The 24,336-nt window shown below is 36.2% G+C and overlaps 1 protein-coding gene across 16 annotated transcripts in view; it reads left to right on the top strand.

Annotated features, from left to right (window-relative positions):
• Positions 1 to 24,336, top strand: part of MAGI2 (membrane associated guanylate kinase, WW and PDZ domain containing 2) — a 773,420-nt gene that overhangs the window by 633,613 nt on the left and 115,471 nt on the right. For all 16 annotated transcript variants that reach the window (XM_083811051.1, XM_083811061.1, XM_083811062.1 and 13 more), the window contains one exon: positions 17,312 to 17,947. In XM_083811051.1, the coding sequence (XP_083667177.1) occupies positions 17,312 to 17,947 (636 nt within the window). The remainder of the gene's footprint in view (positions 1 to 17,311; positions 17,948 to 24,336) is intronic.

Below are 24,336 nucleotides of genomic sequence, written 5' to 3' on the forward strand. Positions count from 1 at the left end.
TTTTTCAAGTAGATATCTGTGAGGCTGAAGTCCCCAAACAGGATGAGAGCATGCAAGCATGATGCTTCTTGTAGCTGAAGCAAGAAGGCCTCATCAACAGGCTCCCCTTGATCAGGCGGCCTGTAGTAGACTCCAACCACAAGGCGTCCTTTATTGGTCTGGTCCTTAGTTTTTACACACATGCTCTCAACCTGTTTGTGACTGTTTCTCTATCTATCCATTTCTTAACATAGAGGGCAACACCCCCCACCCCTTCTTCCCTGCCTTTCTCTTCTGAAAAGCTTGTAGCCCTTGATTGCAGTATTCCAGATGGGTGGTTTGTCCTGTCACATTTCCATGATAGCAATTAGGTCATAGTTTTCTAATTGCACCACAACAACTGATGAGTCCATACCGTGGCCCTAAGGTTGCCCGTGGGCTCAGGTGAGCCAAGTGGAAGGTGGTCAGCCACAGCACAGGCACTGCCTCCTATCAGACCTTATGCAACGCTGCAGTGTTATTCATTGCACCAAAACACTTACCACATTTATTTGTTCATACTTTTTTTCATCATTTTAGAAGGTAGCTTTATTTTGAGTTTGTTTTTGTTGTTGTTCTAACATAGACAAGAGAAGTTAAAAATGCTATCGTTTTACCTCTGGTCATTTTCCAGGCAGGTTAGAGTGGCAGCTATATTTTTCAGAGGTCAAAAAAGCTTTCTGTTCTTTGGTAGATTGTTTTCAGCAATCTGTTTTGTCTGTTTTATTCCAATTATTTTCTGTATATCAGACAGAGTATATTTTTTAGGCCATACTTGACTGCATCATTGCTTTCATCAGAAGAAAACACAGTTGACTATTATATAAGAGTTTCAACTGTATCTAGTGAAGTTCCTGCTTATCAAAAAATTTGTTCTGAATTGTTTTGAGAAATAGGGATAATAATAAAAATCATACTTGAACTATTGTTTTTGTAAAAAGTGCTACTCCATCCAAGGTGAGCTGATGGATTTTTATTTTAAAACGTACGGTGTTATAAATACTGTCTTTTGATAGACTGTTCAGTTCTGAATGTAGGATAGTGATATTTTAAACATTACATTTGCTGTAAGAATAAAGAATTCTGCTTTGTTAGATTGTAATATTTGTAATTCCAAGCCAACCAGAAATAATACCTTTATAAAAATGTCGGCATGCTTTCTTTTTTTAACAGTTAGAACTGAAAGTAATGCTAACTTAAGAAAGTTGTGAGGAAAGAAAAACAAAATATTTCTCATTTTTGTTTTTTTAACTAATCTTATCCAGAGAAATTGCCATAGACTGGCAATATCTTGGCTAATTCTAACCTAGAAAAGAGTCTCAGAAAATACGTAGTTCTTTGTATAATCTCTTTTTGCCAGCTATACCTTAATTTTCTCTTTACCAAAACTCTTAATGCTGATAGTTTTCTTAAAGCTTGGAAAGCAACATTTATGTCTGTAGGGTATGTATAGGTATAATCCTATAGTTATAGGTTAGATATAGATATAGATGATTAGATAGAGATAGATAGAGATAGAGAGAGAGATATAGAGATAAATAGATATAGATGATATAGATATAGATATAGATATAGATATAGATAGATATAGATATAGATATAGATATAGATATAGATATAGATATAGATATAGATAGATATAGATATCTCTTACAAGTCTGTTAGAAATAATCCATTATAAAATAGTAGCATGCATATAATATATAATGCAGGTATCTGGATGTATCTAAAAAAGATTTGGTAGATATTTATATACCTCTATTGAAAGTTGAATGTTTGTGGTGAACTGTTTTTATGTGTGTATGTGCTGAGGGTGTATCTCCCTCTGTATAAACATACATGTATATGAATACAATAAGTATGAATATACATACACAAGCATATATTATATATAATATAATCAATTTCAGGAAAAAATATTTTTAAGAACTAGTGGAGGTAGAAGAATATTATTTTTTCATCATATGATATATTCTTACAGATATATCACTGAGAGCCTCCAGTCTAGGGATCAATCACTTTTGCAGAAGGTCAGGCTGGTCACAGAGATATGGACTTTGCCTCTCCCATGTAAAAATACATTCACACGTAGGTTTAGCCCCATTTTTCAGGTGTGCGTTAGAATTAGAAATTAATTCTCTTCCACCATGGCTTCAGTGTTGAACACCCTACATCCTAGATTGACTGGAAAAGATGGGCTTTCCCTAAATTGAGCCTTCTACCTTTTAAGTGCAGGGGTGGCATTGGACGCAGCATTCAAAATCTAGACCTCCCACTGTCTATCTCTCTCTCTCTCACATATACCTGGAATGCAGCTGTGGGGAAGAGTCAGGCCAGGTGCAAGAAAAAGGGACTGCAACAGAGGCCCTAAAGACAAGGATAAAACAAGAAGTGCTAGTGCTATCTTGGTAACTACTGTAACAAAATCTCTTTGTACAATGCAAATGCATCAAATGCATGCAGGCAACCTTTAATCTATTATTCTTTGAATGTAAAAGTTTTCTTTTGTGGTATATTATACATATCATAAAAAAAAAGACTTCAAACAATCTCTCTCTGGGTCAAGACTAGAAGGAGAAACTCAATGTTTTAAGCCAGTGCTATTGGGAAAGCAGCCCTATCCAATGCTGCAGTATACTTATACCTTGGTTTACTATACCTTGTACAGCATAGCTGTATCTGCTTCAGCACATTCAGAAAGAATTTTACTTTCTTCTCACAGCATTAGCAAGTTCTTCTCCCAGATCTTAGATCTGACATAGGCTACCATGACTTTTTGTGACCTCTGCTTGCATCTTGCAATAGCAGTTCTTAGGCATGGGTTATATATCAAACCTAATCCTTACAATTAATTTAAATGTCTCCTGCGTTGTAGCCTTACTCTCATATTGCTATCAGTGATGGAGTTAGATATTCTTTTAAATCCTAATTTAGTTGGAAAAGAGAGAAATCACAGTAAGCTTGAATAATTTTTGTTCATTTTTCTTTGACTTCTTTACATTTCAGTCAATTTGATGCAACAGTATTCATTTGCCATTAGATGAATGCACACCTCATTTTTTTTTTTTTTTTGCTTTTGAATTACGCAGCCCGTCTGTTTTTTAATCTCGGAGAGTGAGGGATTTGAGGAAATTGCAGAATGCTCACATAACTAATTTCTCTTTTAATGGTGACAGCTTTTAATCTCTTTCACGTCTTGTTGGTATCTGAGCACATCTGGGTCTTACTTAGGTATTCAAGATCTTTGTTATGCCTCTAGAGCATCCTTCCCAAATGGATTCTATTTGTGCAAGTGGAAAAGAAGAATAAATTATCAGTCATCTTAAACAGTTTTTCTTTTGCACGCTCCCTGTAGCTACAAGGAGATAACCATGCAGACAAGTACATTTGTTCTACTTCTTTTCAGAGTTGGTGGAGGGGAAAAGAATCCTTCATCAGAAGATATTTAGAGATTGTGTAAGAACCAGGTTGGGAAAATATTTAATTAGAATCCAGAGTAAAAGCTGACAACATTCCAGTTAAAGGAAAAGCACATCTGCTATGCTCAAACAGTTCTTCCCCATGAGTGTAGAAAACTTGCAATCTGACTTTAGCCTTATATTTGACATTGTTAATTGTAATTATGGTAACATTTTTTTGATGCAAGGATGCATTAATAAGTTTGAGGTACATGGTCTTTGAAAGATTGTCTAGTGACATGCCAGGACTGTGCAAATACAGAAATGCCTTTCAGCTCCCTTGGCCCAGAAGTGGGAGAGTAGTCATTGATACTGGAGAGATTTATCCTAAAGTTCCTCTGCACAGTATTTCTCCCTCCAGTGCTGCCACTCTTTTTTTGTTTTCTGTATTTCTATTTTATGTGACATCATCAGTTCCCCTATTCCCAAACCTCTTCTGCTAAAGTAGCTTGGAGGGCTCTCTGGTGCTGAGGAGCTCTTTCTGAGAGCAACGGTCTAAAGCTGGACGTAGAGACGGATGGTCTCAGCCCCATCAGAGTATAAGCTGTGCTGTGCCTTCAAGCCCAAGCAAACACGGCTGTAAGAAAATTTGCCACCTGTGGTTGTCAGCAGCACTGTATCAGAAACATCTATACTTGCTATTATATAAATTCAGGACTACCTCAGAATCAAAAGCACACTCGCCAGTTTTAAGCCTAGGCAGATCTTCAATTGTCCTTCTAAATCACGACTCTTTTTGAAGCAGCTAAAGACATTTGAATAAATGTGGAAATCTGCATACCTAAGTTTTCCAAAGGTGCCTTTTAGATTAGTTCTACTAGGAGTGCTTTATGATATTCAGCATTTAATCTGCAGGTCGTTGTAATAAATCCTGGAAGCTGGTAAAGTCTGAGAAGTAAAATGGATAAGGCCACCACAAATATCAGAGTTAGTGTCCTCTCTTTTTATGATCTTCATCATATAACATATAAGGAGGCTGAGAAGCATTTGATGTTAATTATCCCTAGCATAGTAAATCATTCACAGAAATAGTAACTGCATTATAGTGACATTAACAGCATAGTACCAGACTTTTTCATTGCATAAACCATCTCCACTGTCACCAGTTAATCAGAATATGACTTTCCATGAGAATGCTAGAAGTGCTTTTACCATAATTCTCTCATGTAGGATAATAATTCAGAGATTTTTGGTATGGTCGTGAAAAGACAAAATAGTTTCAATCGCAATGGTAATAAAATGTTAGAACTTTTCAGAAACTGTTTCTTCCCAGTGTTTAGCTATAATTTTGGTTATTTATTAACTCTAGAGATCCAATCTTGACAATTTTTCAGTAGTAGTTTACAGTATTCCAAGATCACTAGACATTAAATACACTGACTGATTTGTTTATCTTTTATGTATGTAAGATTTGTCAAGGCTAAAAAAATTTGTGATTCCTTTCTGAGAAAAGCTAAAGGGCTGCCAGACTGGAAATGTTGTGATTTGCTCTTCTAAATATTAGCTGGGACGTAATATACATTTTTTCACTAGTATGAAATTAGGAAAAATAGTATAATTGTGATATTTTGTAATTACAATGTTTTGTGCATTGTTTTAAATTGTTGTAAAAGCTTGCTATATTTTACAAATTGGTTTATTATCCTATGACTGGGATATATTCTCCCCACTACATAAATATCCATTGTAAACCCCATGAAATCAAAGCATGCTAAGTTGAACAAACACAGAATTTGTTCACTCAGCCATGCTTAACTTTGCTGGTAGGACATTATTATTTATAGAGATGTCTCCCTTGCAATTGTCAGCAGACCTGGATTTGATTTAAGTGATTCATAAAGACAATTTTGGATTTATTTTAATGAACCTGCAGCTTCTTGATTGTCCTAAATGCAGAAAGAATTAAAATAGACGAGGAACCCTCCTTTCATTTTTGTACCTAGGGGGTTTTGAGTATTTTAGTTTAATCTTGGATGAGTTTCTTGGGATTGTAATCCACATCAGAATTAATGACTGTGTCATTTCACTGTATTTCTAAAAATGACTCATATATACAGTTGTCACCTAACTGTGGATTTTGTCTGGAAATTGCTTTCTGGCAGGGCATGTATGTGAGTATTGTGAGCAAATTAACAATTTCATACTTGAACTGTCATAAGAAGGAAAAAGAACAGAAGCAGCTTTAATACACATTACTATCCATTTTTAAAACATTCATTTTTGGAGCAAGGCTCACCAGTATACTCTAGGCATTTTGTGCCTGCCTGTCAGCCTCTTAGACATGCAGCCAATTAAGTGGTTTACCCATATTTTTTTTACGGTGGTTGTTGTGGTTTAACCCGGTCGGCAGCTAAGGACCACACAGACATCTGCTCACCCTCCCCCCGCAGTGGGATGGGGGACAGAATTGGAAGAAAGTGGGTTAAGATAAAGACAGCTTATTAGGAAAGAAAAGAAAGAATAATAATATGATGATGATGATAGTACTACTACTAATAATGTGTACAAAACAAGTGATGCACAATGCAGTTGCTCACCACCAGCTGACCAATGCCCATCCCATCACCGAGCAGCGGTCCACTCCCACCCTGGCCAGCCACCCCATGTTAATTGCTTGGCATGACACCATGTGGTATGGGACATCCCTTTGGCCAGTCTGGGTCACCTGTCCTGGTTCTGTCCCCTCCCAGCTCCTTGTGCACCCCCAGCCTCCTCACTGGCAGGACAGTGTGAGGAGCTGAAAAGTCCTTGGCTTAGTGTGAGCACTGCTCTGCAACAATTAAATCAGCGTGTTATCAACATTATTCTCATTCTAAACCAAGACACAGCACCATACCAGCTACCAGGAGGAAAATTAACAGTTTACATGGATGACCATGTAAATGTACACATGGTCATCCATCACTTGTCCTTAGTTATCTCCCATCTCTATCATGCTGCATCCCTGCACTCATATTTCTTTTATCTTTCTTTGTACACTTCAGGGAAGTTTATGAAATAGTTGCCCCTTTTTCCACTATTTTCACAGGTAACCAGACCAGGGTAAAGTTGTGCAAAAAATATGCTTGAGGTAAATTTTCCATGAGTTAGCTACTGTCACTATGGCTACTATCTCCGATCAGATGGGAGGCCACATGCAAGCAATATATTGTCAGGAGTGGTGATGCCATCTGCTCTGTCAGGAGCAGGGTAGAAATACAGTATGGAAGGAAATGAAAATAAGTGGTAGCCTTTTGAAGAAAAAATAGATATAATGGCCATTTTGAGAAAGGCTTTTTAACTAAAGCGATGCCCTTTAGTTACAGGAAATGATTCTTACTCAGAACATTAGGAGATGGCACGCATATTGAGAGACTGTTTTTTCAGTCTGGACAGACAAAGAAGTCAGATATGAGATTCTTAATACCCCATTTCAATTTACTTTTACTCATTAACTAATTAACAAATTCATAAATGTAAACATCCAGAAAATTAATTCTTTTCTAAAGAGGAAAGATATGGTGTGTTGTTATACACAACAGAAGATTAATCCCCCTTTATATATAAACTCTGAGATTTGACTATTGAGCTGTAATTGATATATCCATAATGCAGCTTTGTTTGCTGCAAGGGTTAGAATCCAAACATTAAGCTAAATCCCTGCATTGCAATGGAAAATTGGAGAATATTTGCCCTGCAGTGGTATTATTACTGTTCAAAAGTTTACTGTAGCAGAAAGGAAGACGAAAAAAAAAATGTGACTCCACAGTGCTATAAACTCTACAGGAGTACTTCGAGTTCTAGTCTCTCTTTCAGAAACCTTATAAGCCAAATCAGAACATAGAGAAGGCAAATGAGAAATACAAGGAGGAAGAATAGCTGGTGGGAGATTGGATACTCCTCATAAAAGGAGACTGTGATTCTTAGGCCTGCAGCTATAGTGATGAAAATTGACCTTTGCTTAACCAGTATAAGGCTGGAATTTCCTGTGTATTATAAAGTAGGTGAGTTTTAAAGGATGTGGTTAGTGGAACTTTTGCTTCCTCAATCTCACCAACAAATTGTTATTTAAGCTATGTTTGTAGTTTAGACCCAGTCTAGGATTCAAGAATAGGCTGAAACAGGGTAAATTATTCAGAGGGGAAGGTGTTAAATTGTTTTGCAAAGAATAAAAACGTATTGTCCTTGAAAATGAGTGCTTGGCAGTGAAAGAAGCTCTAGAGATATTAAGATAACATTTGCTTGGAAGGAAGGTCAGTTTGATGATAGATTACCCTCTATTAACCTGGAATAAATACAGTAAAACCTGAGAGAACCAAAAGAAACTCTACTATTTCTGTTTGCCATACAATTTCAGAGCAAATAATATATTTATACAATCCTAAAAAACTATTGAGTATCTTTCCTGGTATAGGAAAGATGTGAGAAGATCTCCTAAGTATAAGTAATTTTATGTTTGTGATTTTATTATTTAAAAGAGAGAGAATAGAGATAATACATGAGATAAGCATTATTAAAGTATGAACAGCCTTTGTAGAACTCCTAAGTAAAAAATGACTCATATATTAGACATACACTTGCATAAGATATTCATTAATGAATTGGTAATCAAAGAAGAATCCATTTTAAATATACTGAAGTATTTATATGTACTAGACTAGTAGTAAAAATACATATATTTAACTGGGAATTGTTTCACTGGTTTGACCCATTAAAATTCTTCCTGGTATAAATGTAATGCTTCCTGTCTTTGATTTTGTGTAAATACATTAACCTGTAGTAATCCAGAAATTTTTGAAATTATCTGTTTGGAATTATCAGTTATTCAAATATTCTGCATTTGTGGCATGGCAAGACAGCAGATGCTCTAATAGCAAGGATGAGGCAATGAATGAGCATACAGTTTCTTACAACTGGCAGGATTAAGGACACAAGTCGTTTAGACAGAGTGAAGTTCTTCAGCATAAATTTTGAAAGTAAATTAATAATGTTTTTGGCAGTACCTGGGACAACACTAACGGTAAATATTTCTCATAGGAAGCACTTGGACACATTATTATAATAGATTTACTTTGTTAAAGAGTATGGCAAGGCAACACTTTCAGACTTGGTGCGTAGCCTTTGTCTCCACAGCCACAATTTGGCTCTGCTATAAGCACCCTGATTTTCAGAGGTGCTGAGTGCTAGCAGGTCCCACTCAGTGTGGTCAGCAGAATGTGGACCTGAGAGATCAAGACATAAAAATTCCACAAATCAAAGCTTTTAATCTTAGCTTTAAACTAAGTTAGTGACCTGATAGTGAAATCAGAAGATTTGCACTGGCCTGAGTTATCTGCTGAAGTTAGGCAGCTGGATGAGTGGATCAAGCAAAACAGAGTATTGAGCAAACATGGTAGAAAATCACAACCTTAGTAAGAAAATAACAGAATTATAGTTCTGCCAGTTCTGAAAGTAATATCAACTTCAGGGAGTGTCTTCAGAAACCATAATATCCCTAAAATCAAAATGAACTTTCAGGTTGTACCTCTGTAGATTTAAAATGAAAGCTAATACCACTCATGTCTCTGCACATTTTTTTTCAGTGTCCAACTAACTGTTGTTACTTTCACTAAGTACTAGTTCAGTATGTGACTGGTTATTGCTTTTCCTTATGGTGCTGGCATCACTCAAAGAAAGAAAAAAGGAAAGAAAAAAAAATGGGGGGTGGGGGGGGCTCTATTAACCATTTAAAGTCACAAGGAAAACATCACTGCCCATTCCTAAAAAATCCCCAGTTTAATGTATATATTTCATCACATAAAGACATTTGTCTGCGTGCTGCAGCCTCTTTGGAAATGCTCCATCTAGTTCCTCACCTCATTCATCTCCCTCTTTCCTTCCCAGCAGTTTATGTCAAGAATTAGCAGCTGCAGTGGTGTGCAGTCAGCAGTGCTGCTGCAAATGCCCTCCACCCGGGACAGGAGGCACGCTGCCAGGCTTCCCAGGCAGGGAGAGGAGCTGCTTGGTATTTACACCGTGCTCTGCCATACCCTTATGCCTTCAGGCTGCTGGGAGGCTGCCTGGGCTACTTCCCCCCTCCTGGGAGCCATTACCTAGATAAATGTGGTGCTCTGAGTACAGAAATAAAATGTTGTGCGTACAAAAGCAAATGCGTTGTAAATTTTGACCTCCTTATTTTAAAGAAAGAACGGATTTCATTTCTCATTGAGCCTCTGCATGCAGTGACACCTCTCAAAGTGATCCCAAATAGCTATGCAAGCATAGCATACATTTTTTATCTTGCTCTTCAGATCCACATGATGTTTTGTCATGCAGTTCATTCACGCTAGGCATTTCAGGATGAGAAACTGGTTCCTGCAAGCAAAAGCTAGACAGAGTAGGCTTACATAATCTGTAAATAAAAGGCTGCCTTGAAAATAGGACCTTTTTCTTTTGATGTGGCCTTGCGTCCCAATTACTTATCATTTTTAAATAATTACTTTTTTGTAAGGTGGCAGTTTTAACATCCATGCTAGGCTTTCAGATGCCTAAAGAAGTGAAAAACTGTCTAGCTCAGAAGAGAATCTGCCTGCTCTCTGCCACCTTATGAGCAACACTCATTTAAGTATTTGTTTGTTATTGCTTTACTTACATTTTAATCTGCAGTGTTTCATGTTTACTAGATCAGCAAATAATCAAGGTCTTTAGATTTTTTTTATTTTATTTTTTTTGGAATGTATCTTATTCCTCAAAAAAAAAAAAAGGTAAATGCCTCTATTTAAATAGCTTTTACCACTGTATGCAAAGTGCAAACAAAATGTAAATAGTTTCTTCTACTAATCCACATCTGCCTGGGTGTAATTACATGATACATGCTGGTTAAGCACAAAAATTTTGAATAGACAGCTTTTTAATTAGGCATGTGCATTGGGTCAGAGTAGAATTAAAATGGGTTCTAAAAAAATTGATTTTATAAAAATGGCACCTGCTTACTCAACAGATCTAGTTCTCGGGTAAAGTTCCAGTCACATGCCCATGTTAAATCCTCCTCTTTGTAGAGGAAGGAAAGTTCTGAGCCGGGGTAATAAATTTTATTCTGCCTCATACATCAGTCCTGCCAAAGATAGGGGCAAATTTTAGTTTGAGTTAACGACTTGTGTAATGATCCTTTGTAGAATTACTGACTTGAAAATGTGATAAACAGCTGGTTTACCTCTATTTTGCTCAGGTTTAATTAAGAGGAAAATTTGGGCCTATCTAACCCAAGTCTGAGTGCCTGGATGCCCAGAAGTACATTTTGATTTCACCTTTGTCAGATATAGTAACCAATCGTTTCTATTGTACTCTGATTTTCCCCACAAAACTCAGTTCCCAGAGTCCAGTGCATGAATGACAGATCTGTAGATAGCAGCAGCCTGTCAGCTTTGCAGTTTGTCAGCACATGGGTAAACCTTTCCGTAGAAGGGTAAGACTGGGAAATAGTTCTCCTGTGCTGAATGGACGGTTCAGCATGCTCACATACCTCGCATAGCAAGTGGTCCTGAAATTATTTCTGAGTACAAAGGCAGCTGAGCATTATGTCTCCCAGCAGCTTTTTTCATTTCCCTATGGCTACAGCAATACCATCTATGAGATAAAATTGTTATAGAGCTAACAATAAAGTGGTCAATTTTAAATGTATAGCTCTCTTCCAGTCTGCAGCTGTGGCTATTATGTGCGTGCACATCTCCCAGGTTACACTCCTGGTAAATTTTAGCAGTTAATTTAATAGCCCTTTTTAAAAGAAATAAGACCTTTTTCTGGCAGGTATTTTATTCTTAATAAGCAATAGCCATTTTGTGCTGTAATCTCCTTTAAGAAGTAATTATAATTTAGTAAATTTTATTTTCAATCCAGGCATAATTATGTAATTAATATTAGCAAAATTAGGTCCAACTTAAAAAAAAAAAAAAAAAAGATAAATCAGTGTACCATGAACTACAGGTTCCTAGGTTTTATCTTCCATTTCTAGAAGTTACACCAAGTGTTAGTATGTAGAGCCAAAATGGTCTTTTAAGGTTCTGTGGCAGGTCAGAATACAAGAAGACAGAGAATTTATGTTTATGCAGAATCTTTTGAAATCTTGTGTATTCAAACAAATGACTGTACCCATTGATTACAAAAAATTATTCACACATTGGATTAATATCTATAGCAAGTGAAAGGAAGTTGAGATTCAAAGTTTCTGAATATAATTCTGTTTCTACTGTTTAACCATATGATCCCTCATGCACTCCTTCTGTCTCTGTGCTGCCACTAGTAAATATATTTGCACATATAAAAATTTCTGATTTCTAACAAATCTCCTCCTCTTTTTTGACCATGAGTCACATGTGCCCTTGTTATTGAAATTACCCTTCCACTTCACATCTCAGTACTGGAAACATGTTAACTCCCCAAAATTTATTATTAATAGGCTACAGTGCTGGCAACATTGCAGTACTTTGCAGAAAGAGAAGACAAGGTCACTGCTGAGAAGTGACAGAAACAGTTTAGTAATGACAGTAGATGGTGTGAGTGGGCAAGTGAAGGAAAAGCTTCAACAATAAAGTAAATCACATAGTTCAGCTTGCATTTTGTTAGTTCTGAAGTTCATGAAATGTATGCATATGCAGAATTTGAAATGTATGGTTGAGAAATGCAGATGGGAATGAGTAATACAGAAGTTAGTAGCTGTTAACTGGACTATAAATGCAGCAAAAAAAAAAATCCAGCCCGAGTCTTGCAGAGCTGGTGCTTCATGTGCTGACATGTCAAACCGTGGGCTGTTTTTAGCTCCATTGCTGTCGGCTTGTGCTGACTGCATGGCGGGAGCAGAGCTGTCTCTGCCTCCCACCAAATCACAATATTCTTTACAAGTGTTTTAAGCACATGGACAGGAATGCTAAGAGCTTGATCCAAAACCCTACAGAAGCAATGCAGAAGTTTCTACTAGACTTTGAATGTGGTCCTAAATTAAAAACAAAGACTTAATGTGCATTTTTTTCTCTGTGTTCAGACTTCGAAGTGAAAAGAAGTCTGAATAATAATGAGAAGGGAAGTCTAGCAGGCAATTCAGTTCACTGAGGTACCATAAAAAAATCCAGTTAGGGAACTGAGTGCATGAGAAACAATAATGGTAAGAAATATACAGATGGCTAGAACATGGGTAAGAAAATGGAAGAACTTTACCTACTAGTGCAAGATCTGTATACGGACATTTTAGGGGTAATGAAAACACAGATTGACTGGAGTTGCTGAATAATATCAGTTCTTCAGAAAGGAGAGAAAGAGAGCTGGTAGCATTATATGAAACATTAGATTGTAATAGTTTGTAAAGAAATTAGGATTTATGTCAAAAAAAAAAATTACATTCGGATCAAGCACTTCAGGTCTGAAAATAGTATTTTTGCAGACTTAATGCTACTAATAGATCCCCAGAGTCAGATTCAACTCTGTAGCATTGTAGTAGACAAGAATGCAAGTAATAGACTGTCATTAGAGGGTGTTAAAGCTCACAAATTTCTTCACTAGTCACTAGACCAACATAAGACAATGATAGCTTAGATCTGTTTTTGTTGTTGTTGCTTTTTGCTTTAAAATACATAGATAACAAAACATAGCCTTTAACTAAGCAATTGGGAGTTGATACCATTTATATTACATAAAAAGGGGGAAAAAATAAAAGTAATAATCAGAAAAACTTTTTTTTTTTAAGCAAAACAAGCTGGTCAAAGTAAACTTTCTAGGGTTTTATGGATATTACTGTGAAGAACGGAATTTCTTCAGATCTAATATATTGTGTGGTATTGGAGAGCAGAGGACTAGGTTCAGACCTGTGTTCCTAAGTTTATCAGTCAAATGCAAAAGCCTTAACTAAAGCAGATGGAATTGTAAAACATTTTGACAAATTTAGTTGCTGTTAGCATTCACTAACATTGTTTGACTCAATCCTGAATTGGGGCATTGGCTGCCAGACAGCAGAATCTATTCTTGTGATGGTGCAGGTGTTTGAGATGTAGGACAGGATATGTAATGTCCGCTCTACTGGGTAACAAACCTGCCAGTTCATCCAGAGTCACATTCAAATGCCTGTTTTGTAAAGCAGCCTTGTCTCCTTCATTCCCAAAGAATCCCAGTTGAGATAGGGTTGGTAGGACATGTGCAGAGTTCTTAAATATTAGTGAAATGTGGGAGAAGACCTGATAGTGGGGTATTGACATGCAGAGAAGTTTAACCTAGAGAAGAGAAGGCACAGGAGACATCAATGTCTACAAATACCTGAAGGGAAGGTGCAAAGAGGACAGAGCCAGGCTCTTTTGGGCACAAAGTGAAACAGGAGGTTCCCTCTGAACATCAGAAAGCACTTCTTTACTCTGTGGTTGATGGAGCACTAGCACGGGTTGCCCAGAGAGATTGTGGAGTCTCCCATTCTGGAGGTCTTCTAAAGCCACCTGGACTTTTTTCTGGGCAAACTGCTATAGGTGTCCCTGCGTGAGCAGGGGGAGGTGGACCAGATGACCTGCAGAGGTTCCTTCCAGTTTCAACCATTCAGTGATTCTGTAAACAAGCTCTGGTCACTTTAGTAGATTTAATTCAAAAAGCCAGACAAAGTTTGGTGCTTAATATAAATATTCTGCATAAGTTCAAAGAGACCCACTCACTGTGAAACTGTGATTTCTGGAGGCAGACTAAGTCTTGCTTAAAAAGTCAGTCAAAAATTAAAAAGGGGATAGCTATTATGCTTGTCCATATGCATCCATTATTATTAGAAGCAGCAGAAGGTAACACGCAGAAAAAATGCTACAGAAACCTTTCAGGAAGCTTTCTAAAAGTAGAGAAGTTTTGAACTTCACATTAGCATGGCGCTGGCTCTGTAATGCTCTTAACTTATCTCTCTCTTCCTACCAAATTCTGGGTACTTCTCTCTGTGTCGGTAATAAGAAATTCTCAGCCTGAAAACAGAGTTAGACATAGAAAAACTCCTACAGTCCAGAGATATATTTGAACAATTTCTGAATTTAACCCCTTTTATTCTTTCTTCATGTCTCATGATCTGAAACTCCGCTTCTTCCCCATTTAACACCATTGCAGCTTCTTCTTTGACTTGAGGTAGTAACTCATGCCTTTCTCTTCATCCCTCTTAACCTTCAGCTATATGTTCTTTATATGACACTGTAGTATTATGGATCTCACACAGTTCAACTGTGAGTTACAGCTTCAGAATGTGCCTAGGTATCCTATTCACATTAAACCTCAGCAAGCACAAAAGGTCTTTTAAAATGTTGATATAGAAAATGCTGGAGAATTTTCTGCTGTCTCATGAGGGATAATACTGGTTCATTATTTGAAATAGTTCTTACCCAAGACCTTCTAATGCTTATTTTTGCCTGTTCAGTGATGGGGAAAGAGCTACTTGGCCTATATATTTTCTGAATATGCTGTTTGTGTACTAGCTCATTTCTTTTCTCTATTGCAGCTGTTGTAATCATAGAATCAAAGAATCATTAAGGTTGGAAGGAACCTTCAAGATCATTATGTCATAATGATCATAACATCAATTAGTTTGTCTGTTTTTCTGATTTATTAAAAACATACTGGTTTAAGTTTTAGAACACAAATAATGCTGTACCAAGGCATAAAGTGAAGGGGTGAAAGCCAACAATGTTATCCTTGCCCTACACAATAAATGCATTAATGCTTTCACACTCTGCTTAACTATTGCAAGAGAGGATGAACAAACAGATTGCTCTCCTCCCACCACATATCTGCATTGCCAGCACTCAGGGAATAAAGACAGCATGGATTAGAAAGTTGCAAGGGTACTGTTAAAGCATAAGCTACTGAAATAGGAGTATGTATTGAAGAGGTCTCAGTTCAGCCGTATCTGTCCTATTATGAGCAATGTCAGCCCCACTGCTAATGCGGAAGCCAGGGATGAGAATGCAGGTAAGATCTTTCTATAGCAGGGCATGATCAAATCACAATGAATTGCAGCCGTTACCATTATAATTTAGCACAGTGAATTTCTTCTCTCTTTTAAATCTCGATTTTCAAAAACTGTTTTTAGAGCATCAGTTGCTTGAGACAGAAGCATTGGAGCACTACCTATGAAATGAACTTATTGCTTTTGCTTATAGTTTGACATATATTTATGACACATTTAAAACAGTATTTGCAGCTCCTAATGTTTTTGTGAATAATATTCACAAACATTTAAACAAATCCTGTTAGCATTTTTCCCTAGACACCCTCTGAATAAATCTTTCTATGAATCACAATTTGTGCATATGCAATTAATTACTGTCAGGCTGTTAGATCGTCTGATCATGTGGGAATTGACCATTTCATTTTCACATGGAAACAGCCTTTGCCTTTTCCTGCACTGGCATCTTGATGATGCTCTTTTTTAACTCAGTTTGCTTGATTAGATCTTCTGATTGAAGTACTTGAAAGACATAATTTCATAAATACACTTGAAGAAATTCCACACAAAACCACCTCCTCCTCCCTAAATCATTCTCATTTTATTACTGAATTTTGAAATACCATTAAAAAACATTATGTTATGATAAGTCAATTACCAAAGAGTGTACCTTGTAGACACCTCACTGTGTTTTCTCTATAAATGATTTTTTCTTCCTAATTAATGGTAGGATAAAGAGATTATCTTCACTTACAAAAATATTTTAACTTGCAGACTTCTCTAACGAAACTTCCTTCTTTTTTGTTAGAAAGATATAAATTGTTTTATTAAAGTGAAAACCAACTGTGGGGTCATAAAACTATTTTGAAAATTATTTGTATTGATTACTCATTTTTATTTTAATATGCACCTTAACATTACCATAAAATTATTCATGGCTATGAATAAGTAGATCCATCTAATAACAAGAAGGAACTTGATTTTTTTTTTCTGATCTTTTCAGTAACAGAATATGGTTAGTGCATGAGTGATATGGAGACCCACAAACAGCCTGATGATTTGCAATATTTTGCTTTTATGCATGTTCTGTCTGGTAGTTCTGTACAATATCGGCAACAAGATTTGGAAGTAGAGGTAACATATTTATTTTTATTTGACCAACTGGTTTAGTTGGAGACATTAAGCTGTCTTTCATGCACTTGTATAGATTACTCCAACTATAACAGTTTGTCTAATAAAAAGGTATTATACCTACCTACAAAATTTGTCCTGTCATTGTCCTTAAACCATCATGGCTACAGCAAAATACCACCAAACATCTCTAAAATATGCAAGATGCAGTTTAGTTCATGCCTAGAATAGAAAATTAGTGTAGTAATCATGGATGTCTGATGGCAAGTAAGAACATTTAATAGGAAACTGTCAATATCATGTTCAGTGCAAAATGTATTTCCTCAAGCATGTTAGAACAGCCTTTCATCCCTGTTCATTGATACTTAAGTCTATAAGAACTTACTATTTCCGTTCTTTTTTTTCTTTTACTTTTCACCAAACAGTGACATTTTTTGATAACAAGCCCTCCAAATAAACTCCTGTTTTATCTTACAAAAAGATAACATGTACTACACAAGAATGTGGACTGCACTGCAAGAAGCAGAAAAAATAGGGAAGAAATGTTTAGAAAAGGTATATTGCTGGATCCAGCTTAATTCTCCATGTGAGCTTCCACAGAAAAGAAATAGAACTGTCATTGTTTAACTGTATTACATTGTTTGGCAGACAAACTTTAATTTTGTTGTCTCCTCTATTTAAGTCAGCATGTTGGTCTAATTTATTTTATTTTTAGTAGAGTTCTATCTCATTTTAAAAAAATGCACTGCAGAGAGTGACTGAAGTTGTCTCATGTTGTCACTATGTTTTCTTCTCTTTCTAGGTGATGTCATTGTCTATATTAATGAAGTTTGTGTCCTTGGACATACTCACGCAGATGTAGTCAAACTCTTCCAGTCTGTTCCTATTGGTCAGAGTGTCAACTTGGTGCTATGTCGTGGATACCCTTTGCCCTTTGATCCTGAAGATCCTGCCAACAGCATGGTGCCACCCCTTGCAGTAATGGAGAGGCCTCCGGTAGTGGTAAATGGAAGACATAACTATGAAACTTATTTGGAATACATTTCTAGGACTTCTCAGTCTGTTCCAGACGTAACAGATCGACCACCACACTCCTTGCACTCCATTCCAGCAGATAGTCAGCTTGATAGCACATTCCCACCACCTGCCCATGATGATAATGTATCAATGGCTTCTTCTGGGGCCACCCAAGCTGAACTCATGACCTTAACCATTGTGAAAGGGGCCCAGGGCTTTGGCTTCACTATAGCAGACAGTCCTACAGGACAGAGGGTGAAGCAAATTCTAGACATTCAGGGATGTCCTGGTTTGTGTGAAGGTGACCTCATTGTTGAGATCAACCAGCAGAATGTACAGAACCTGAGCCATGCAGAAGTAGTGGATATACTTAAAGAATGTCCTGTTGGAAGTGAAACTTCTTTGATTATCCATAGAGGAGGTAAGTTTGGAAAGTCTGTACAATTGCAAAAATGTTTGTAAAAGGTTCTAAACCATAAGACATCCATATATTCACTACATCCTTGTGTGCTAGATTGGAAATTAATTTCCATGTTGTTGGAGGTAACACCATTGGTTCTGGAAAAGCATGTCTGCAATTAAGTATCCTAGGCAAAATGTAATGGTTTATTGTACATACCTGTTTGTGTTTTGTGTCAACATTCCCTTCTCTGTATAAGGGTAAAACTAGAGCATTTCAGGGTCTTTCACCCTTTAATATTTTGTATGATGTCTGCAGCAAGCTCTTATAGTCCCAACCCCGTGCTGCAAGCTTTAGATGTAATTTTATATATTGCATAATTAAGGTAGACCAAATCAGAGCAATCTTTTAGCCCTTTACAAGATTGCTAGTCTCAATAAGCCATTTTGTGTCTTTTTCCTTCATTGTAAAAGTATTGTACAGCAGTTGTTTTGTTTCTTTCTGGATAACAAAGATTGTGGTATATTTTTCTCGGCTTTAAAAACAAAATATCTTCTAGCAAATTTTTTTTTTTTTTTTTTTGACTAACCTGATGCAGTAAGCATGAATACACATATCTGGAGGGGCAAAGTCAAGACTTATCTGTAAGAAAGCAATAGTGTCTGAAGTCTTAACACCTTGACATTGATAAATAATTTCATAGCTTTAAACATTCAAGGCAAACAAATTTTCTTTGTGATGAGCATCTATCACAATTTGCAATTATATGAAGTGATAAGATGAAAATTCTTTGATTAAAGAACTTTATTCTTCTAAAGGCATTCATGTCACTGAATGTATGTTACTTCGTGCTTCAAAAGGAAAAAAAAAAAAAAAAAGAATGTTTCTATACAGAAATACTTATTTCCTTCTGGAGTACCTTTTGGAAAGTGAACCTTTAGTGTCTGCATATGCCAAATGTTTGTCATTAAAAAAACATATAACAATCTGGTAATATTTTATCAAATTGCAGAAACAATAAACATAAAGTGACAAATATCTGTAGCTTCACATAGTTAATAAAGTATTTTTCATAACTATATGTAAAAGAATGTTTTATAGGAGACAGAATCTGATATTTCTTTGTAATTAAACCAATTGGTGTCATATTAGTATATAAACTAGGAGAAAGTTAATTTTTGTAGAGGTGTTATAATAGGTGGTATTAAATCTGGTTTTATTTAACATGTATTAAGAATCTAGAAAAATGAAGTAAGCTGCATTTTTTTTTTCTGATGATGTTGACAAATTAGGGAGAATTGTTTAGCAATAAAGTGAATAAAGGGATTAGAAGGGTTAATGTTACCTCAAAAGATGGGGTTTTATTTTGAAAAATACAAAGGGGAAAACAATTCAGAACACCAATCTTCAGAGAGAAGTGGAGTGTGAAATCGAGTATGCTGAACAAGCCTGGGTGATAATAGACAACAAAATAGATATTTCAGCAAACAGTGCTGGACAGTAGCAAAAAAAAAAAAAAATCTGAAGCAGCAACATACTCAAGCACATGATTGTAATTCCTCTTTTTCAAGAGAATTTCTTAATTTCTTCTTAAAGCACAGACTTGCGATCAAAATAAGTGGATGAACATGATAGTTTAACAAGTTCTGGTACATTAACTAAGCTGTGGTGATTTTCTACACATCACTTGCAGATAAGAGATACTGCACTGAGCTCAACTCTCATAAATAAATAAATGAGTAAATTTACACTATCTTGCCTTTTATCGTCAGGCCAAAAACAGAGGTACAGATAGTTACAGTATCTCGGCTGACACAAAATACATGGTCCAAATGAAGTAACGTGTTCCTGAGTCCTTACCCTCTGTTGCTGGACTGGATATTGTTTAGTTTGTTGTTGTTTTTTAAAGAATGTGGTGAAAAGAAACATCACGTGTTTTGTTCACTAAGACTAGAGGAACTGATTGAAAGCATTACATAATAATGAAACTTAATGGGATGATACAGAACAAATTAAAGTTTAAATTTACCATAATAACTTTCTGTACATCAGAAATAAGGAATATTTCTTACTGCAAGATTGTTAGACTCAGAAATAGTCTCCTTAAAGAAAAAGCAGAGGCCTGTTAGTTTGAGTGATTCGAAAGAAAACTCTGAAAATGTACAGAGTGATCTACTGTACTTCAGAGATCACTGAGTCATAGGACTGTTTTAGGATAACAGCTTGTCACAAATACTTAAGAAAAGGGGATGAATTAATGTGACCAAATATACATCTATAGTGCAGGTAATTGTGTCTATGCTAGTCATTACATCTCCTTTTATAGTCACTGGATAGAAATAGGCCTTTCTAGGGTAATTCATGTTGTTTCAATGTAGAAATTTCACATAAGTCAGCTGTATCCTCAAAGCAGATATTCTGTTTGACTGACTATAAGGGAAACTGAGGATGACTAGTTCACATGTAAATGTCTACCCCACATAAAATGAATAAGAAACAGATTATATGATTTGGTCATGTTAGATAATCTGAATACAAAAAAAAAAAATATCTAGTACTTGGAGAAACCTGCTATGATTCTAAAATATTTAATATGTGACACTGGTGAAGCAAGGCATACCTCCTCATTACTCATGTGTCCATATTTTTTTTCCCTTTAATGTGTAATGACAATTGAGTAATACCATCCCTTTCCATCATTACCCTATGCATCCTGTCTTTAGCATCTCGTTTTTAAAATTAATACCAAAGAAGAGTTCCTGCTTGTGGAAAAGGGAGGCTGTGTTTTGCATAACATTGTGCGTTGCCTTGTAATGTGTTCTGTCTCTGATATGAATACGGCCTGACTGTATAGTTTACTGTGGCAAATCCATTTTTGTAAATGACTTAATTTCTCTGTCATCCAGCTATCTTATCTACATGGCAGACACAAAACAAATCAACATTGGCTGAGTTATATTCTTGCTGCTGGAAAAAATAAGTCTTATACAGCAAAGAATGTTGTCCCATATGCATAATACAAAATTTAAAAAGCCTTTTTCCCTCAGGCTTAGGAGGTCAACAATCTGCATATACAAGAAAAGAAAGGTCTGCGTGTTTAAAAAAGATGAAGGGATGTCTGTACTCAAAACGTGAAGAGGTCACAAAGGTGACTATCTGAACTATCAGTAAGCAGAGAGCTGTCATGTGATACAGTCTAGTGTTTGACCCACTGCAGCAAGTCCCACCGAATTGTTATTGTATTCATTTTAAAATTTCTAAGGCAGCACTAGTAATATAACTGTTCATTAAAAACAAACAAATAAATAAATAAATAAATAAGGGAAATAATACATGTCTAAGAAAATACAGAGCAACATTTGTTTAAGTGAAGGCTGTGATACTCTATGGATAGAGAGCTTACGTTCTTTCTGTTTATTAGTCAGATTCTATGTTAAATACATGTGCTGTTTGCTTCAGTTTCTTTGCATCTGTTTCTGCTGACCAGCCATATCGTTTTCATTGATTACTATAAGCTGAAATAAGTGTTCATACTAGGAAAAAAAATAAGGAAGGAATGGAAAAGATGTTGGGAAAAAATGCCTAATTAAAAATGAAAAGTAGAGAAGAAGGGAAGAAAAAGAGAAAAAGATATGAAAGCATTTTGTTACCCAAACAGATTTTCCACTTTCCAGCTTTGTTTCAGCCTTCACAGTTAACACACAGTTTCCACAGCAGTCTGCATTAAGAATAGGCTGCTGAAATAGTGTGGAAGAGCTTTCAAATGAATAGAATAGAATAGAATAGAATAGAATAGAATAGAATAGAATAGAATAGAATAGAATAGAATAGAATAGAATAGAATAGAATAGAATAGAATAGAATAGAATAGAATAGAATAGTTCAGTTGGAAGGGACCTGCAAAGATCATCAAATCCAACCATCTGACCACTTCAGAGCTAACCACAAGTTAAAGCATATTACTGAGGGCATTATCCCAATGCCTCTTGAATACTGACAGTCATGGGGCCTCTACCTCTCTAGGAAGCCTGTTCCATTGCTTGACCACTGATGTACTTAAAGACTGAAATATTAGTCTTTCTAGATAGAGCAGAAACTCTGCATTACTTCAGAACTACTCAAGAAAAAATAAATAAATAAATAAAAACTAGGCAGTATGATTGTTGAAGCAGTATGTAACAAATTTATATAGTGCAAAATATTCACTAGTTAGGGTATAAAAAAATGTTTTTGGCATGTTGAACAAAATGAGCTATCCAAATATCTGACATATGCTATCTCTTTTGAAGATAGCTTTGAAATATATGAATCTATAGATAGCAGACCAGTCCAAAAATTGTTTCTATCTAAAAACAAACTGACACAATCGAAAGGAGAACTATCAAGACTGTGTCTGAGATGCTGTTGTTAAGGAAATTTGAAGACAACCCAGGACTAATGCATGAAGCTATGGCAACTCCTGAACAAGCACCGGGAGTGAAATATTAGAACAAAATGCACCAAGTACAAGCCTGGCAAAGTTCCTACATCAGACAGCTACTTTTTAATGGGCAAATCCATATAGGCTCTGAGAAATTGAGGCTATTAATATGAAATGCAGCCAGAGTACTGATGTACTGTCCATACTGCTTCGTAGTTAGTCCAGTCCTGGCACAGGACTGGAATAAACCAGCAGCCAGTTTCACCTTGACAGGATAAGGGGGATAGCATAGGTCACACATGATGTACAAACAATCAAAATGAGGAGGCAAGGTTTTATTATGCAGATGTAAACTGTGAGAATGAAAGAATGACCAGGTATCTTTCTCAGATTTTGTACAAATCCTTGTAGAAGCTTATAATTCCTCCAGACTGATAGCAGATACCAGTACATCACATGCAGCATCAGCAATTCTCAAAACTTCTCAAAATTCTCAAAAACAAACAAACAAAAAAAACCACTGCATATTCTAATGCAAAAGCCTAGTTCCTCAAAATTAGGAGACTTCAATGGAAGGAATATTAAATCCTGAATGCCCTTTCTCTGGATCAATCCTCAAATTTACCTCTATCGTAAAGATTAAAGTTGTTTATTTTTGGTTTTGGTTTTGGTTTTGGTTTTGGTTTGTTGTTGTTGATGTTTGTTTTTTGTTCATGCTTTCTATAAGATGCCTTTCAGTTCCTCTGGTCAGGAAAGCTCATGATCCGTCTCTCTCTTGGAAGTGCTTCACAAGATAAAGCTGCACAGACATCACTATCTCTCTGATCACACTAGTCTGTCCCAGATATTTCTGATCTCCTCATTCCAAGATCTCAATCTGCCACTGAGATCTGTAGAGCTTTGACTCTGTTCCTGCAATTCTTCATTCAGAATGTTAGGAGAGTGCCTGGTGCAAACGTGAGGCCTGTATCTCATGGCTTGCTCATCCCCAAATACAGACATTCTATTGAACAGTACTGAGGGCTTGAAGAAATTAAATTATTAGGGTAATAGTGAAGATCTTTGTTTGGGGACTTACAGATATTTTCTATTATGCTATTAGTTCTTCTCTTTTAGATTCCTGAGTCATTGGTGGCATTTTTCCCTTCAGTTTCTCCCTAAAGCAACCCAGTCTTGGTTTTGTTGCTTTGCACAAATACTATATTTGCATTAATAGCAGTCTGCTCATACTTAGTTTGTTCATGAAGGTATGGTTCTTTCTGTTGCCTCTGACCAGAGATATTGTGAGATACGATGTCTTACAGCTCTCCTGCTTCTTACCTGCTTGTCTCCTCTCCAGACTGTTACTCCATCTGTACGTTTGCTCCTGATTTTTTCTCCTGTTTTTTAAGAGAGTTTTGATGTTTAGAGAGACTGAGGTCCATTTGATAATATCTGCATTTTTGGTCGTGCTGTGTTCTAAAATGGCACATGTATCTCTTGTTTGTGAGTTTAAGGGAAGTTTGATCCTGCAGAGGGAATGTGCATGTGAACCCGGAAGTGAACATCTTAACCATTCAAACTGACCCATGTGAATCTAGAAGTTAACCGCGTGCATCACTGGCAACTAGAAGCCAGTGATGTAACTTTCTAAACAACATGTTGCTAGAATATCCTATTTTAATCTTCTGTTTCTAATTCATCCCCCCATTTTGCCTTGCAATCCCTCTACAAGATGCTCTGCTGTTCCTGGATACTTCGTCTTTAAAACTGATGGAAAACAAAGGTTCATGGCTGACCTTTTTTCTTTTCATCTCACAATTATATTATTTCATATGACATCACAAATTCAACAGTTTCCTCAGCATGAGCTCTGTGTAAAGGTATCCTTCTCATGTCGGGTTTGGAGTGTGATTCATTTCTTTGCTCATTTTTATTGCTGTTCTTAGCTAGTAATGTCAAATACTTTATGATCAAAAACATGATGAGTCATGCTACATTGTCCACTTCA

The sequence above is a fragment of the Anser anser genome, assembly GCF_964211835.1.
Source record: "Anser anser genome assembly, chromosome: 1".
Lineage (NCBI taxonomy): Eukaryota > Metazoa > Chordata > Aves > Anseriformes > Anatidae > Anser > Anser anser.